The 17978-nt window shown below is 46.9% G+C and overlaps 1 protein-coding gene across 1 annotated transcript; it reads left to right on the top strand.

The window, feature by feature from the left end:
• The first annotated feature begins 3612 nt into the window (after positions 1 to 3612).
• LOC126047846 (killer cell lectin-like receptor subfamily G member 1) lies at positions 3613 to 14201 on the top strand. Its single transcript, XM_049822044.1, has 5 exons — positions 3613 to 3730; positions 9307 to 9399; positions 10168 to 10319; positions 12271 to 12374; positions 13334 to 14201. The coding sequence occupies exons 1-5, from the start codon at positions 3613 to 3615 to the stop codon at positions 13443 to 13445; spliced, it is 579 nt and encodes a 192-aa protein (XP_049678001.1). The 3' UTR covers positions 13446 to 14201.
• Positions 14202 to 17978: the final 3777 nt, after the last annotated feature.

The raw sequence follows: 17978 nt of genomic DNA, 5'->3' as shown, positions 1-17978 counted from the left end.
GGAAGGGCGCGGCGGAACTGGCGCTCTCCGCCAATGGGAACCCGGGGGCCTCCGGGATGGCCGCGCCCGCTAGCGATTCCTCAACGAATGAGGAGCGGCGGTGGGAAGGGGCGGCTTCTAAAGCCTTAAAGGAGGGCGGCTCCGGAGCCCGCCTCCCTCCTCTTCTCCCTCCAATGGGCGGTCAAAAAAGGCGCGAAAGTCCCGCCTCCCCTCGCTTCTCCTCCAATGAACGATGAAGGCCAGCCGAAGGCAGCCCCGTAGCGGTCTAACCCCTCCCACCCGACAGCCACGGCGGAGCGCGGCTCGAGGCGGGAGCCGCTCGCCCAATGGCGGAGAAGCACTGCCGCTCGCCCCGCCCCTCGCCCCGCCCTCCCGGCAGCCGTGAGGCGGGCCGGCGCCGCTCGGCGAGGGCCCGTCCGAAAAATCGACTAATGCCGGCGCTTTGTCACTTTTTCCACCTTGAAGCCGAACCTCTGGCCCGCACAGAGGTGCGGAGGACCTGCAGACAGGCGACCGCGTCGGTAACGGCGAAAGGCTTCCCGGCGCCACCGAGCCCTTGCCCGCCTTCCCCCTCGCTCCCTCAGTCGAAGGCAGCAGTAGGCCATCGCTGCCCTCGGGCCTTGCCCCCCCCCCCCCCCCCGCCACGTACCTCCAGAGTGACTTCTTGTCAAACCAGCAAGGGAGACCATTGCTTATAAAACTGCTGTGTGGCCTTGATCTTCCTGGGTTTGTCCCCGCCTGACATAACTCTTTTGTTATACTTGGGAATAAAGGTATCTCCTCCGGCTTCTGCAAGTTTCAGCACTGCAGAGGAATTCCAGGTCCAGCTGGTCATGCGCAAGGTTGGTGGAGTTGAGCATCTTGGGTGTGATTAATAAAGCTATAAATGATGTGAGACTGGCCTATTTAAAGGACACGTCTCTTCTTAAGTCAAGCCCCCGCTGTGACAGTAAGAGAGTCTGCTTTCTAGGGCTCTGTTATTGGAAGGGACGGATGTTCTTTGCCAGAGCTCTGAGGCTTTTGCATCTTTTAGTTAAGAAAGAAATGCTGGATTTAGGGAACTTGTCGACATGCTAGAGAAGCCACTTGTTTGAGAGGAGTTTGGGAGGCTTCCCTGCAGTATGCTGCTTCAGTAGCGAGGAACTGGGAAGGAGCACTGCTGGCTCCTGGAAAACTGATCAATTTAGTCCTGCTGTGATTTGTGTCCTACTGCTGATTCCACTGGGAGTATGGCACAGACATCTCAGCTGCAGAAGTCAGGTTTATTTATATTCACACTGAGCTATTAACTGTGTGTTGCCTGTATACCTCCTACGGTGCAATCACTTCCTCTCTATTTCCTGTCCAATCTAAGAATTCAACTCATTGCTGATACTCAAGAGAAAATGGTAAAGCACATCAAAACAGAGCTCTTGATTCTTCCCCACCAGCCTTCAGTTCTCCACTTGTCCACAAATAACATCGTCCTTGTGATCACACTGGCCCTGCAGGCAGCCTGCAGTGCCGTTGGCCACAGCCTTTTCCCCTTGGTCTGGGCACTTAAACTGTCTGAATCTTGTTGGTTTCTTTCCAGCCCCACAGATTATATTCCCAGCTAAGCTCTCATCATGCCTATAGCAAATTCTCCCTCTCTGGGCCTGACAGATCTCTTCAGACTTCTCTAATATCCATTCAAAGCATTTGGGAGAGACTTTCCTCCTCTTGTGTCACTCTGCTGTCTTCTGCCTTACCCTTCCTTTCAAGTACAGACTCCCTGTCTTGCTGTCTACAGGCCCTACCTAGGATTGGAAGGAAACTTGTGGGTGCCACCCTTAGAGGCAAGTGTGTGAAAGAGGAATTTGCAGATCCAATCCCTGCCTTTCCAGATATGTGCATTGTAACAAATTGGCTACAACACTTTGTATCAAACTAAGCATCCTCCCAGGCAATCACTTTTGAAATCTACAGCATGTCACCAGAATGGGGAGCAACCATCCCTGTCCTAGAACTGAAAACCATGGCAACCTCCTCTGTTGAGAATGCCCAAACAATCCTTGTAAATGAACTGTACCAGTGATGAAGGTGTACACCCCGAGCCTGGCAAACATCCCCAATCTCAGCATAAAATAGAAGGGATCAGAATCTGGATCAAACCAAAATCAGCCAACCATGCAGCTAAGAGGTTTCTCAGGATGCTAGAAGCATCAGTGCTCTCCACCATGAAATCATTTAGGTTGGAAAAGACCTTTAAGATCACCAAGTCCAGCCATTAACCTGACACTGCAAAATCCACCACTAAACCATGTTCCTAAGCGCCATGTTTACATATGTTTAAATATCTCCAGGGATGGTGACTCAACCACTTCCCTGGGCAGCCTGTTCCAGTGGTTGACAACCCTTTCGGTGAAGAAATTTTTCCTAATATCCAATTTAAACTTCCCCTGCCACAACTTGAACCATTCTCACCAATGGTCAATATTCACTACTTCAGAAGAAAACTATCCTTTCCTGTTATTGCTGACCATAGAGTCAGAGAATGGTTGAGTTTGGAAGGGACATCTCAAGGTCATCTGGTCCAACCCCCTGCTCAAGCCAGGCCAGCTACAGCCAGTTGCCCAGGACCGTGTCCAGATGACTCTCCATGGAGGGAGACACCACAACCTCTCTGGGCAACCTGTGCCAGTGTTCCATCACCCTCATGGTAAAAAAGTGTTTCCTGATGTTCAGAGGGAACCTCCTGTGTTTCAGTTTGTGCCCATTGCCTCTGGTCCTGTCACTGGGCACCACTGAGCAGAGCCTGGCTCTTTTTGTACCCTCCCTTCAGGTATTTATATACATCAGTAAGATCCTCCCCAAGACATCTCTTCTCCAGGCTAAACAGTCCCAGCTCTCACAGCCTTTCCTCATAGGAGAGATGCTCCAGTCCTGTTATCATCTTTGTGGCCCTTTGCTAGACTCAGTCCAGTATGTCCATCTCCCTCTTGGACTGATGCCGTTGAGATGTTGACTCAGAGGGTCTTGAGGGATGCCAGCTCTCAGTGCTTGCCAGTGTCTCAAGCCCATTCACACTGGGTGTTGGATGCAGACAGAGTTCCCAGTAGAAGTGTCCAAAGCTTACAAGGCTTCCTTCTCAAACGCATGCTGTCCACCTCTACATCCCTTTTGACAGCAGTTGGGCTGCCAGTTTGCCGTAGCCATTGGTTATCCCACTTTTCACCTTCTACTCTTGCTATTCACCTTTTTCACCTTGTGCTCTTGCTATCAATCTGCTTCTGTCCTGAGAGGTAGCTCTTCAGAGCGGCACCTGTTCTTACAATTACTCCATCCGTGTAATCACAGCCTCTTGCACTGGCAACAATTAGAATACCCAGGAACTTTGTGATTAATCACCTCTTCCACTAATGGCTGTTCTTAAGACATCCCTCATCAGGTTAGGAAATGGAAGTTGTTGCACTTCCACTGCTCTCCATTCTGTTGTAAATTTGGTTATTTTGAGCAGATGGAGATAGAGATTGCAACTTCACATTTCTTGTTTTCTGAATGTAGCCTCAGGTTTCCTGTTTCACATGTGTTGAGCCTTGTCGCTCAACAGCTTGATCGAAACATCTTGTCATACGCACTCTTTGCTTTGGCATGGAGGGAAGCAGATCAGAAACTTCTGCAGCCGAAGCAACTGAGGAAATAATTTATACTTCTGTCAAATTCTCTCAGACTCCTCCGCCGAGGGCCAAAGCTGCATGGGAAAAAAGAGGTAAGGAAGCTGGGTGAGGTAGGTCAACAAAAGATTTTATTTTGAGCGAAAGCAAGATCTAACAAAAACACTCTGAGCTGGCCACTGATTTTGAGTGCCAGCTCACGGTGCTGTTGCTTTAGTTCTAAAATTACCATGAGTATTTTAATGTGATAAAAGCTGATGGGTCAGAGACCCAGCATTGTTCCCCTCCCTTTCTCTGTCAGACCCCTTTTGGTCTACTCCTGGGTATTCAACCCAGGCACCTTTTTCTCCGAAAGAGGTTTGCAGTTTTAAAGTTGTCTGCTTGCCAGCAATAAGAGATTGTCAGCAATAGTTCTTTGAAGGGCAGGCAAGATGTGAGTACAGATAAATTAGAGGCGTATGCTAATCAGAGATCAGAGACAGAGGAGGCATATGAGATCATCCAGTCTCTCTCCCGTGGGTCTCTGCAGGATTCTTTTGTGATACATTTTTTCCTGTGTTTTCTTTATTCTAGTTTTACAGATCTCCCAGTGAGCAAATTTTCAGCTTTTGCCTTGAGACAGTTCTGCAGGGCATTTTACTATCAGGAAGATTTTTTTAGTGCTTTCCTTAAATTTTCTCTTTCCTTATTTCTGCTCCATTCCCCCTGTTCAGGCCTCGCAAATGTCACACTGAGCAATTTCTCTGGCTGCTTAGTTGAGAAACACCAGTTTAGAAGAGTGAGATTTTGCATTGGTGATCATTCTTTGTAAGCGTCTCCTTCCCATGAGCAGATTGCTTTTCCCCTAATAGCCCGTGTGCTTTAGTTGAGTTGTGTTGCATTCGCTGCAACACTAATGGTTGACCTTAGCTTTTTTTCAGAGCTGTTACAGCAAAGGGGGCTCTCACTGTGGGTTATGAGATTTCTATGCCCTGATCGGAATAACTGCATATATCTGTGATTGTTAGTGCTGCCTGGTCACTTGCTGTGCTATGGAAACAAAGCCAGCACAGAAACCCCCAAGTTCCTTACTGGTAATCACACTCCGTCTGCTTGGAAAGCAGTCTTGCTTTTACATGTGTTTTCATCAGAAATGGTGTTTTCTGTTGCATCAGAAAACACAGGGACATCCCTTCATTCCCTGCCATTTGTGTTCACTCCCACCCTGTTGGAGGTGGAGATTACTGATGCCCTCTTGAGATGTCTGCAGTTTTCTTTTTAATATTCCTCCTCTCCAAATTCCTTTATGTACACTCATCTTTTTGAGCTAAAGTCAGAGGGCCTAAAATAAGGAAGCTGATCTTTGAACACACTTTCTGTGCATATTGATTATTTCCCAGCTTTCTTCTTCATGCAAGGAGTCCCTAAGGAGCACAGTTTAAGTACCTTTCTTTAGAAGAGCTTTATTTTCAGCTCTGTCCCCGCTTCCATCACTTTTGAGAGATGTACTCTCAGTTATTTCATCTCTCTTTTCAAATGCGCACCCTTGCTACCAAGTCATCCCTGTGATGCGGCATCACAGGTATATCACAGGTGTATAGATCAGTCCTCTGCTCAAACCAACTGTTTTGGGCTCTCATGGACTCCTCAAAAATGACAAGTTGCCCTGGCTGTCTTCTGTTTGGCTTCCAAAGAGCCTTAGATATGCCATGCTACCAAAATGTCAGTCCAGCAGTCATTTAAGACAGTGTTAGCCTGTGTGGCATGCTTGTAATAATAGCGATAACCAGGTCTGTGCCATAACCAAGGACAGGACCCTTGTTCCTCAAATCCTCCTCCCTGGCCCTAGGTAGTCATGCTGCTCCCATACTGACGTAGGCAGGAGCTGAGGGGAGCTATTTGGGACAGTGCAATGACATTCTTCAGATTGTCCTAGAAGACTTGAATTATAAAATGCTAACAGCTTTCAGTTTTTAAACTGAATCTGGACTCCCAGACCTAAAAATACTGGGTCACGTTGTTGCAGATGAATGCAGCGTATCACAGTCATCTATCCAGAGCACTGAGAGACCTAATGGGGTGCTTTGTATACTAGAAAGTTATAACATTGGATAGGGTATGTTAGATGTCCACTGGTCCACTTCTCCCTTCCCTTGGGGAGACTCTTGCACAGTTCCTCAGACAAATACATGGAAATATTTCTGGATGCTTCATTCAGATTAACCTCCTCTGTTTCAAACTCATCTCAGGTACTTCTTCTGTCCTCTTCACAAGAGCTTCACATGTAGTCCAGTGGCTGAAGATCAAGCACAAACCTTTGAACATGCTTTAAAAAGGGGAAACTGTAGGGACTCCCTTTTGCAAGGCATAAAAATCCTGATTTATCAATTTTTTTATTCCACTTTCCTGGATTGATCGCTGCAGTTCAAGTAAGGCTTAAATTCACCTCAAACACTTCAATATGACTGCCCCACTTCAGTCTCTTTTTTCCTCTCAAAATTATCTAATGGCATAATTTTTAATTTTTAAGAACTGAAGTGAACTCTCCCACTGCTCTGGTTGTGGAGGTGCCCTGGGATTTTGTTTTGATGCTGAGTCGAGTTAGTTCCTTTTTTCTGCAGTTGGTTTGAAACAATAGAGGGTGAACTGCTCTATTCATTGCCAGGAGGCACCAGCTCGGGTGCCCGGTGCTGACATTTAAGAATTAACTGTTTCACTGACCATAATCCAGTCGCCTTGTCCTGGAAGTAGTTTTCCCTAAAATCAGGAAAAGTGACCTGGAGGAAGCAGGAGATAGCTTCTTTGAGAGGCAAGGGAGGAGGGAAAAGAGAATTGCAAATCCTCAGAAACGTGGTCTCAGAAAAAGAATTATGTTTCAACAGATATTTATCCCCTTTTACTTAGTTTTCAGTTGTAATCTGCAGAGAAGAAGCTCCACCCTACCCCATAATCTCGGGTTGACTCCATTCTCTTGAGGTTTAACCCGATGGCAAAACCCACATGACCAGAGATACAAGTGACTTTACAAGAGGAATAGAGAGCAGGCAGAGAGGGAGAACAGCTACCCAGTTTGAACCCTTCAGTTCTTCCATTGTCCTCTTGTGTGAGGCTGAGGAGTAGGTTGTAACTGAAGAGTCTTTCTGTATTTTGTACCTGAAAAGATATGGGGGTTTGTTCTTTAATAATGTTTAAAAAAATAAATAAGTGTTGCTATTTTTTAACTACAAGTAGGGCAGCTAGAAGATCCTGCACGCTTCAGGGAACAGGACAAAACCTTTACCTTAGAAAAGATCTTTCTACCAGAAGAATGATGCTTACAACAAAACTCTCTCACGCTCTCCCCCGTTACGTTAGAAACGTCTTTTAGCTAAAACCGCAGGTTTAAATATATTGCTATAAACCAGAAACTGGCCTTAAAGCTGGTGAGCCTGCAAACTGCTGCAAGACCAAAATAAAATAGTTTTTTTTTAATTTATTGATCTGGTCTACTTTCTGTATTTAGACAAAGCTTCCAATGCTTGAAGGATGCATTCTTCTTTTTAAGTGAATTCCTTTCCCCTTCTGTTTTAGCACTGGCTTTCTTTGTCCTTCCCACAATATTCTTGATACGTGATATGCATTTGTTTTCAGCCTCCATCAAGAGATCCTAAAAAAAGTCTCCCCTACTGCTTGCAAATATTTTATACTTCTAGCCATCCCTTTTAATTTCTCTCTCACAAACTTCTCATTTTCCCGTAGTTTCCCATTTTTAAATTATTATACCACAGTGCCTTTTGTTGTTGTTATTGTTGGTTTTTGGCTCTGTTGAATCTCTGTGTTTGTGTTCACTGCAGCAGAGAAGCTGCTGGATGGAGCCATGGTGAGCTGGGTGGCCAGAGCCCGGCTCAGGGCAGTCACGAGCTGCTTCGCTTTCTGTGTTTCCTGGCTCGCTGCTCTGCAAGGTGTCTAAGCATTCAGTCTCAGCATCATGCCCTGACGTGGCATTTGTGTAATTTAATGTGATTAATTGACACCTGTCATCTCCATGCTTCCCTCACAGTTGCTCTGGGGTTTTTTGCTGGTTCATGAGTGCTGTCACCATCCTTGTCTGGCAGTCCGTAATATAATTCCAACCCTATGCATTTAGTAGTATTTGCCTGGTCTGTGGGGATGCTGTTACTCTTACTTCTTGATGCAGTTAAGTTATTTAACCTAATTTGACTGTAATTTTACTTGAGCAGAGAACAGCCCCCCTCCATCTTCCCTGTGTGTTCTGTATCCTATTGCTACGATGTCCGGCTCACAGCCCTTCTTCCACCAAGTTTCCAATGGGCTTCCTGTGGTATTATCTTTGGTTAAAGTTAGCTTTCCCCTTCCTTCATCTTATTCCTTAGACTCCTATCCTTTCTTGGGACTCGAAATATGTTTCTTTGGGTCTTGTGACATGGCTGAGAGAGAAGCACCTCAGATTTCATGAGCTCCACTGGGGACTTTGGCGCTAGATTTGGGTAGAAGACTCTGGAGCACCACAAGAGCAAGCAGGATGTGGTACATAAGCTTAAGGGAGAAACACAGGGAAATCCTGGGTTCCTCAACATCAGTAACCCCTAGCTGCACATCAGCAAACCCTACTTTCTTAGAAAGTCCTGTTGTCTGTGCAGCTGTCATACTGAGATTAATAAAATGAGCAAACCAAACCCCACTGGAGCTCATCCATGGCAGTAAGTGTCATCCTTTCCTCAGTCTGGGAGAGAGGAGATTTCAAACGGCTTATGGAAAATGAATGCCTTTCAGGTCAAACACAGTTCCAGGAAACAACAAAGGGAAAGCAAGGTGTAGCCTGGAGGTTAACACCTTGTGCTGTACATGAGCAGATGTCTACATGGCAGTCCTGCCCCACCCTTTGAAAGGAAGCTGTGCTGGGCTAGCGAGGAGGTTGCCCCAAGGAGTCACCCTCTGCCACCGGCAGCAAGTGAACAGCGGATGGTAGTGGTGAAAGTGTGGAGGGGCATCCCAAGGTCTTCAAGGCTGGCCCTCCCATCCTGCAACCCTGCCACGGGAGAGGCAGATGACAGCGTAGGACTGACTTGGGAGTGTCCCAGGAAGATGTAACACAACCGTGTGTCTAAGCCTGTGAACAGGATGCTGAGGTTAAGCCTGTCGCTGTTGCTGAGAGAGCTGGGGCAAAGGCCTTGGGTTTCTCTTTACATTGAAGCTGGAACATGGTGGCTGTATCAATGCAGCTCTGTGTTGCCACCCCGAGCTTCAACGCTGAGGCAGAAGCAGGTTTGCTGGGAGGCTCCTGCCAGCACAAGATGCCACATGGTGCCTGGGGAGCTCCAGCTGGCTTGGGGTGGGTGCTTCCTCTCCTGGGGTCAGCCACCGCAGAGGCTGGACCAGCTGGCTGTGTGGCCAGGCAGGGGCAGAGCTGTGGCTGACCTGGAGGCAGGTGCACCTCCTGGGAAGCTCAGGCAGGGACGGATGGCCCTGAGCCCAGCTGAAATGGGGGCCTGGGCTGGTGGGCAGGGGCACGGGCAGGCCCTGGGAGGCTGGGCAAGGGCAGTGATGGCAGCGATGTGCAGAGCGTAGACAGGCAGGGATGCTCTAAATAGTTCAGTTCCTTATGGAAATGCCCAGGACACAAGCAGACTATGTAAAACCACCATCAGTTTTCACGTGGCTCCTGATCACTATGGTTTCTTTTCTCTTACAGCTCCCTGTCTGTGGCCAGCAGTTGTGCCGGGCTTGGCTCTAGCCTTTGGGATACTGAGCATCTCCCTAGCGAGTGCTTTGATTTGGAAGATGAGTAAGTGCACAAAGGGGTGCTGGGGATGAGCAACCAACAGCAAAGGACCAGAGACTCATCTAAGCACAGGAGCTCAGATCCTGAACTCCATTATATGGGGTTAAACCAAAAGCTCTTCTAGCTGTCTACCAGTCTTGATTACCCACTGTCTATCCAGAATATTTTGAAGAATATATTCCTTGTGCAGACCCCAGGGAACCCATTTCAGATCCTGTGGCAAAGAAGTGAAAAGTGGCAAAAAGTTAAACATATTGAAAGGTTTTTGTAGACTTGTCTACTGTAATTATAGTGGTAAACTGTAGAACAAATATGCAGGGTCTATAACACTTTTGCATGCATGCAGAAGTGCTAGACTATGTGGGAGAGCCTACTGTTTGCTGCTTAAAATTTGTTCACCTGATGTGTGACATGATCACACCATACCCACAGAATGATGTAATATTTTCCCTTACTTTTTGCACACCCAAAGTGTCGTCTGCTTTCAGATAGCCAATTTTGGTTCTCAGGTATCTAAGTAGTTCAGAGGAAACCTGAGGTGGGGGAGGTTGCACCAGCATCAGAGTGCATGTGACTCTTGTACGAAGATTTGGAAATCGCACAGAGGATCTGAAGTTCAGTGTTCGTGCATTGTTATTTTTAGATGCTTATCCTGACTCTGTTTTCCGCATTGCAACTAACCAGAAGAGTTGCTTTTCAGCAGGTCCTTGCTGACAAGTGCTTTGTGTTGGTTAATGATAGAGAAAAACTGGTATTTTGATTCCTTTACAGGTGACTGCCACCCACGCTGCCCTGAACAGTGGGTGGCCTACAGAGGGAGCTGCTACTCCTTCTCCAAGGAGAAGAAAGACTGGTTTTCCAGCCAGGAATCCTGCCGGGAACAGGGAGCTCATCTCCTGGTGATCAGCGATACCAGCGAAATGGTAACAGTTTTCTTATTCTTTGAGGATCTTCAATTTCCTTGCAGATACCTCTGTGATTGACATCCAAGCAGTGCTGTCACTCTGGCAATATTTTGACTTTAAAGGAGAGGAAGGATTTATGACTGCGATGTTTTAGTGCACTTCCAGTTTCAGTACACATCTTATAAGTTCCCAACAGGCAAAGAAGCAAAGGGGAGAAGGGAGAGGTGAGGGCCACTGTCAGCTCCTCAGAATTATCCTATGAAGGACATTAGGAGACAGCCTTCTCCAGTGCCCCTCTCCACCTGCCCTCCTATTCCCAATAAGGCTGATATGAATGATTACAGGAAAAGACTGTGGCACTGTGCAGTCACTCTACTCATTACCTACAAACCAATATGTTCCCGCTCGCCAGAAATGCTTCCTTTGCAAAAGCAATGCCTCTCCTCCCTGCAACCACTCCAGCTGCTCCTGCTCAGTGATGCTTGCCACTCCCTGTGTTCATGCATGGATATTTCTTTCTCAGTCTGTTTTCAATGCTCACTTCCTCTCTGCCAGAAAAACTGAGTTGTGCTGGTGAAATCAGAAACAATCTGTTCCACTGCTCATTTTCCAGCAAGTGTTCACTGGGGGCAGGGGCATGTATGACCAATAAAGAAATGGGTAGAGCTGATCCCTAGGGAGGTTAGGCATGTCTGCCTAAGTAGAGCAGAAGTACTTGATCTGGTTTTGCACAAGCCAGGGCTTATTAGCTCAGGTCCAATGAACGTGGACAGCTTCCAGTCCCTGGACAGAAGTTGCATTGTATGATGTTCTGTGGGGGCTTACAAAGCCAGGTCTCTGCTCGACTGGGAATATGTACCAGGCACTCACACTTAGGCAAATTCTGATTCCTTGGGAAATACCCATCTTCCTCAGATTACCCATTTCTCTGCATGAAGAAAGCCTACCTGGTCTGGCTGCTTTCTTACTACTGTCTCTGCTACTAGAGTGTTACCCATTATCCCCGCTCAGACTTCCCCATGTAAGAAAGACTTTCCTACTTATCCATGCCCTATGCTGCAAAGGCTGTGGCTGTTGAACCTCCCTTTCCCAGGGAAGCACAGAAATCTCCAAACCACCAGCAGCACTCAAGCATTCCTCAAGCTACTCCTATTCCCATGTCTTTACCAAGTCAGATTTGTTAATGCTTCTGTGTGAAGATGTCTGCGCAGAAGCTTTATGGCAGCAGGAGATAAGAATGGAGACCAACCATACCACTGAAAGGTTGCTGTTGTTTGGTTTCATTGCAAGTGTGGACAAGACAAACATTTCTCTCTTGTCTTTCTCTTTTTTTTCCTTTATTTATTATTTTTTTCTTTTATTGGAGGGTAGGGATTTACTTCTGGGCTGATTTTCTGTTGCAGGCTTCACCTTTTAACAGTAAACAGAAATTAAAGGTTAGGCAAAAGGAAATGAACATTGAAAACGCGTAGGAGGAAAGTCTGTATAAAATTTAATGAGCTTTGGTCCTGGGCTCTTTACACAGATCTGTCAGTGCCTGCACTTCTTGCCCTGACCTGATTTTACCTTTAATTGTTAATACTTTGTATTAGCTTGCTAGCTATCTGTATGGTAGAGCATTAATATTAATACTAATAGCATATGTTCATACATAAAGCTCTGTGTAGGAAACTGCAGGAGACTGGGGTGCAGTTGGTTCATATGTATTGCCCTGACAAATGTCCTTTGATGAATCTGCCCAAGAACCCTTGAAAGCACTCTTACTTCTTTGTGAGTATACACATAGTTGTCATTCCAGGCATGATCTGCAGGGCTGATCTTCCTGATTAGAAGGTGTGGAGAAGCAGTATTGTCAGCCACTTAAGGAACAGTCAGGCAAGGGGATGTATGTTGCTCTCTGTTCCCTTTACTTATCTCAATTTTTAGACCGCCTTTGATTAATCACTTTGTAATTTGTCACCATTTCTAGGACCTGTTCAAGAATATTCAAACAGGGTGTTTCTGGATTGGACTGAGGAACAGAACAGGCTCTGGATGGATTTGGGAAGATGACTCTGTGTTCACTGTCACCAAGTGAGTTTCATTCTGTTTTAAAAACAACAGTGCTTATTCAGATTGCCTGATGTTCCACAATTACCCAGAGTTCCTGCACCAGATTTCAGGAGCTTTCTTCCTGGGCAGATTTTCTTCTTACTGTCACCTGTATGGCACTGAACTCAAAAGGGTCCACTTTTTACTGCCCTGCACCTTGTAAAGGCATGTATGTACCTGTGAAAAGCAGGGCTACTATTGGTATCTCACTCTCTACTTCCCTCCAGCTGCTCAGGCTAAGGATTATTTACCTGCGCTGCCCACACAGTTGGTCAGTCAGAAAAGTGTATGGTCCATCTTGGCTTTACTGGGTTTAGCCACCTTGCACCCATTCTGCCAAGTGCTGGTGTCACTGGGTGCGAGGACCCAGTCCTTTGCTGCTTCAGTGGTGCCAATCCAAGTCAGAACCTTAATTTTGGCTTAGTCTTTACTTGGACGAAACTCAGCGTTCTGCATGAGGGAAAACATTATGATTTGGTCCAGTGACTTTGCCTGGCCCTTTCCTTTTTATGGCAGTTAGCACAATGAGTTAGTCTCACACTTCTCCAGCAAGGAAACTCACCCAAGATCTCACTGTCAGTAGTTCCCTTCTTAAATCCAGCTTTCTGTTCTTACAAACTCCTTGGAGGTGATCATCTTTCCATGAAACTCTCAGCACTGCTGTTCTCATGCTGGTGGATATCACTGCCACTGCAGGGCATCATGTCTATGTTTCATCCTGATTTGGGTTCCACAATGGCAGAATTACTTAGATATGTAATCTCCAGGTAGATAGGGTTTTTGGTGTACGTTTTGTTTTCTAACAGCTGCCCTCTGGAGGTTGTGTTCTTTCACTTCCTCTGGGCTCCACCCTTCAAAATCAGATGTTTTTTCTTACTTGCCTCCAGGAGATAATCTCAGCATTTTCTCTCAGTCTCACTTTTGTTCCATGTCTCTTGCAGGGTCCTCTCTAACAGTGCTGTGCAACACTGTGTTGTCCTGATGAAAGATCACTTTCAGGCCTCCAGCTGTGAATTTTCTGCTCCATGGATCTGTGAGAAATCTCTTAGATAAATCCCATGTGCATTTTCATCTCATAACCATATCATTAGTGGTACAAGTGGATCATTGTCCTGCAAACCAAAGCTCTACACAAGACCAAGGACTTGCCCTTTCCACATGCTCACAAAGGTGTTTTGCAGCAACAGGTTTGCTGCCCATAAGTGTGAGTTATCCTCAGTAGTAGATGCATTCTCAGTCCACATGTCTTGGATTACTGCTGTTTGTGACCAGATGAGACCTGGGACATATTCCCTGGCCTAGTCTTTGCCTTATTTGTCCTGTAAGGGCAAACAAAAGTTTTATTACAACAGATGCTGGGTCTTCAGATCTCTGGGGGTGAGCTGGCCATTTTCCTCCGGTCCTGAGCATCAGATTCTATTTCCATTCCCTGCATCTCCATTTTCTGGTGCCAGCAGGACCTAGAAAATGAAGCCTGCTGTTCACTGCCAGAAACGTCTAAACAGACTTCTCCCAGTGGCAGCCTCTCCTTTTGCATCCCAGTGCTATGAGTGGGAGAGAAGGTGGTGAAATGAGACTAGAACTTCTGTAAATCCATCAGTGAAAATAAACCTCCAGTACTGCACTGGACAAAAAGTGTGTAACCATGTCATTACTTCTCTCTGTTGGAAGGAACCAGCTGCACGCCATGTTTTATAGGCCAGCTTCAACCAAACTAGTCAAGAGGCTGGACTTCTGGAGTCAAAGGTATACAGTTAATTGTGTGTTGTTACTGAATCAACCAAGAACGTGTTTTCCTCTCCGCCTCTGCAGTTTCATATTGCAGAGAGAGGAAGGAGTGGACGAATCCTTACTACAAGGAGCTTTCAGTTCAAATAGAGCAGAGACAGGCTAAGAGTCTGAACGGCATAAAAACACAGTGAACATTAAGGGTGGGACAGTAGGTTGCACTTCCACACACTGGGAAAACTTTTTACACCCAGAGATTTTGTTCCAACAAAGGAAGGGGAATTTTATTAATTTCCAATTTATCCTGTTTATCCTAATATATTTATATTATATTCCAATTGACTTTTATCAATTTATCCTTGGTCTGGAATTGCAGTTTATAGTCCAATGCAGTCAGAGCAGTAACTCTGACAGGACTGCCTGGTGATGGGCGGTCCTGATGCAAAATAACTGCTATTACGGTCTGCAGGTTTGACTGCAGATGTCCAGCGCACCCACTGCATACTAGCGGGCATATGCCGCTAAGCTTATATGAACGGTCTCTGAAGCACACGCAGCAGCTGTGACCTGCTCTGAACATCCACCTCATGATGTGTACATGTGGTGGGTTGACCCTGGCAGAACACTAGGCGCCCACCAAAGCCATTCTATCGCTCCCCTCCCCTCAGCTGGACAGGGGGAGAGAAAGTATAACAAAGGGCTCGTGGGTTGAGGTAGGGACAGGAGAGATCACTCACCAATTACCATCATAGGCAAAACAGACTCAACTTGGGGAAAATTAACTCAATTTATTACCAATCAACCAGAGTAGGGTAATGAGAAATAAAACCAAATCTCAAAACACCTTCCCTCCACCCCTCCCTTCTTCCCAGGGACAACTTCACTCCCAGATTCTCTACCTAACCCCCACAGCGGCATAGGGGGATGGGGAATGGGGGTTTTGGTCAGTTCATCACATGTTATTTCTGCCGCTTCATCCTCTTCAGGGACAGGACTCATCACACTCGTCCCCTGCTCCAGCGTGGGGTCCCTCCCACAGGAGACAGTCCTCCACAAACTTCTCCAACGTGGGTCCTTCCCACGGGCTGCAGTTCTTCATGAACTGCTCCAGCATGGGTCCTCTCCACGGTGTGCAGTCCTTCAGGAGCACACTGCTCCAGCCTGGGTCCCCCATGGTGTCACAAGTCCTGCCAGAAAACCTGCTCCGTGGGCTCCTCTCTCCACAGATCTGCAGGTCCTGCCAGGAACCTGCTCCAGTGTGGGCTTCCCACAGGGTCACAGCCTCCTTCGGGAACACACCTGCTCCAGCGTGGGGTCCTCCCTGGGCCGCAGGTGGAGATCTGCTCCACCGTGGACCTCCCTGGGCTGCAGGGGGACAGTCTGCCTCACCAGGGTCTTCCCCACCACGGGCTGCAGGGGAATCTCTGCTCCGGCACCTGGGGCACCTCCTCCCCCTCCTTCTTCACTGACCTGGGTGTCCGCAGGGTTGTTTCTCTTACATGTTCTCACTCCTCTCTCTACCCGACGTTTCTGTGTCTTCTGCAACTTTTTTTTCCTTCTTAAAAATGTTATCACAGAGGCGTTACCACTATCGCCAATTGGCTCGGCCTTAGTCAGCCCTGGGTCCGTCTTGGAGCTGGCTGGCATCGGCTCTGTCGGACACAGGGGAAGCTTCCAGCAGCTTCTCACTGAAGCCACCCCTGTAACTTCTCCCTGCTACCAAAACCTTGCCACACAAAGCCAATACAGTACATGACGCAGTGCACAGGAGTGTTCCTGTGGGGATTTCCCAAATGGCCAGTCACAAGCCTTGGCAAGCAGCAGCCTAGTGGTAGATGTTCTGGGGTGTGTGTTTGTTCTGGGAGAGGCAGGCTGGAGAAATGGGCTCACAGGAACCTGGTGAAGTTCAACAAGAAGAAGGTCAAAGTCCTGCAGCTGGGGAGGAACAGCCCCATGCACCAGTACCTGCTGGGGGTGACCCAGCTGGAAAGAAGCTTCGCAGAAAAGGACCTGCGGGTCCTGGTGAACACCAAGTTGAACATGAGCCAGTGATGTTCCCTTGCTGCAAAGGAGGTGAATGGTATCCTGGGCTGCATTAGACAGAGTAGTGCCAGCAGGCTGAGGGAGGTGATCCTTCCCCTTTACTCAGCACTGGGGAGGCCACACCTGGAGTGCTGGGTCCAGTTCTGGGCTCCTCAGTACAAGAGAGACATGGACATACTGGAGAGTCCAGTGAAGGGCCACAAAGATGATGAAAGGACGGGAGCATCTGTCCTATAAGGAGAGGCTGAGACAGCTGGGACAGTTTATTGTAGAGAAGAGAATGCTGAGGGGAGACCTTATTAATTTATGTATAATATATTTTTATATAATGCACCTGAAGGGAGGGCACAAAGAGGACAGACCCAGGCTCTTGTTTCCAAAAATAAAACTGCTGATTCCCCCCAGCAATTTTCTTTTCAAATAATTGAAGTTTTCCTTGCATCACCTGGTTGAAAGAAGCAGCTTAATGCACTTTTGAGCAATCCAGTTGCAACGCCAACAGCAGATTGATTCCTCACACTGCCATTTACAGAATGCCTTCAACTGCATTTCACTGGTATGTGGGGCTTGACATTCATAGAGGATGTAACACATGAAGGTTTTGGGGCAGATGAAGATGAAAACACAGCTCTTAGCATACTCAACTAAGTGGATGTCTGCTGAAACTCATATGGAGTTCACTGAACTGAGGGGCTTAAGATGGGAATGTTCCCAGCAAGGGTAGGTCTGATTTTCAATAACCATGCCTGCAACAGTCAGACCTGGGGAAACTGTGAAAAAACCCACCATATTTTAAGCAGTCTACTAGGAGCTAAAAACTTAGAGATTTCATCTCAGATTGTCTGGGTTACTTTGGGAGAGTCATTTTGTCTGTGCCAGAGTCCATTCAACCATCAAGAGACGATGCTGTCCCTGACTCCTAGAAAGTTGCCAGGCCCTACAGAAATAATGCTGGAGACTTTGCCTGTTTTGTCAAAGTAGTGGTAGCAGCTACAGAAGGAAACCTAGCAGTTACTTTACCAGAGAACCCCAGTGAAGATACAGCTTCTTGTGTTATCGTGATGTGTGTAGGTGAGGTGAGCATGTCTCCGAGCTTGCCTAGTTTACCTTGTGAATAGCACAACAGCTTTGCCTCCCCTAGGATTTTACAGTGCAGTGCATACTAGACTGTTTTACCTTTTAGCTCTTCAAACATGGCCTCTCAATCTCATCCCAAAGAGATACTCAGGGAATGTAAAATAAATAAATACATTAGGTTGCCTCGAAAGTTGACCATTCTTCAAAGGGAAAGGATTTTCAGCTGCAAATTCTACTTTCAACCGTGCACATGGAACCTCTGTGCCTTCAAGTTTTTACAATACTGAAGGGATTTGAAACAAATATATTCATTTCCATGAAAAGCAGTGGAACAAATCTCTTTGGCAGAGCTTTTAATCTTCTGTCTAGAGCATGTTGATATAGCTGATTGACATACACTAATTTTCTTGGAAGTAAATTCTTTTGGGATGAACTCTTGTAAGCAGCGATGAGTGAATACTGAAGGAGCATGGCTTGCAGATCAAGGTAAGTTACAATCCTCATTCTCTATGGCATTTCTGAGGCTGCACTTGGACAGTGTTTGGTCTGCTGACCCCCAGTTCAAGAGGAACATGGAGAAACTGGGGAGGGTCCAAGGGAGGACTACCAAACTCATCAGAGTATGGAGCACTTACCCGCAGGGAGTGACAGGGGCAGCTGGGCTTCTTTAGTCTGACCAAGAGGAGGTTGGGGTGATTAAACAGCTGCCTGCAAATACTTGAAAGGCAGTTGTAAGGA

Source organism: Accipiter gentilis, chromosome 18 (assembly GCF_929443795.1).
Source record: "Accipiter gentilis chromosome 18, bAccGen1.1, whole genome shotgun sequence".
Lineage (NCBI taxonomy): Eukaryota > Metazoa > Chordata > Aves > Accipitriformes > Accipitridae > Astur > Astur gentilis.
The sequence above is the reverse complement of the archived record's forward strand: the minus strand, read 5'-3'. Positions and strand labels throughout refer to the sequence as shown.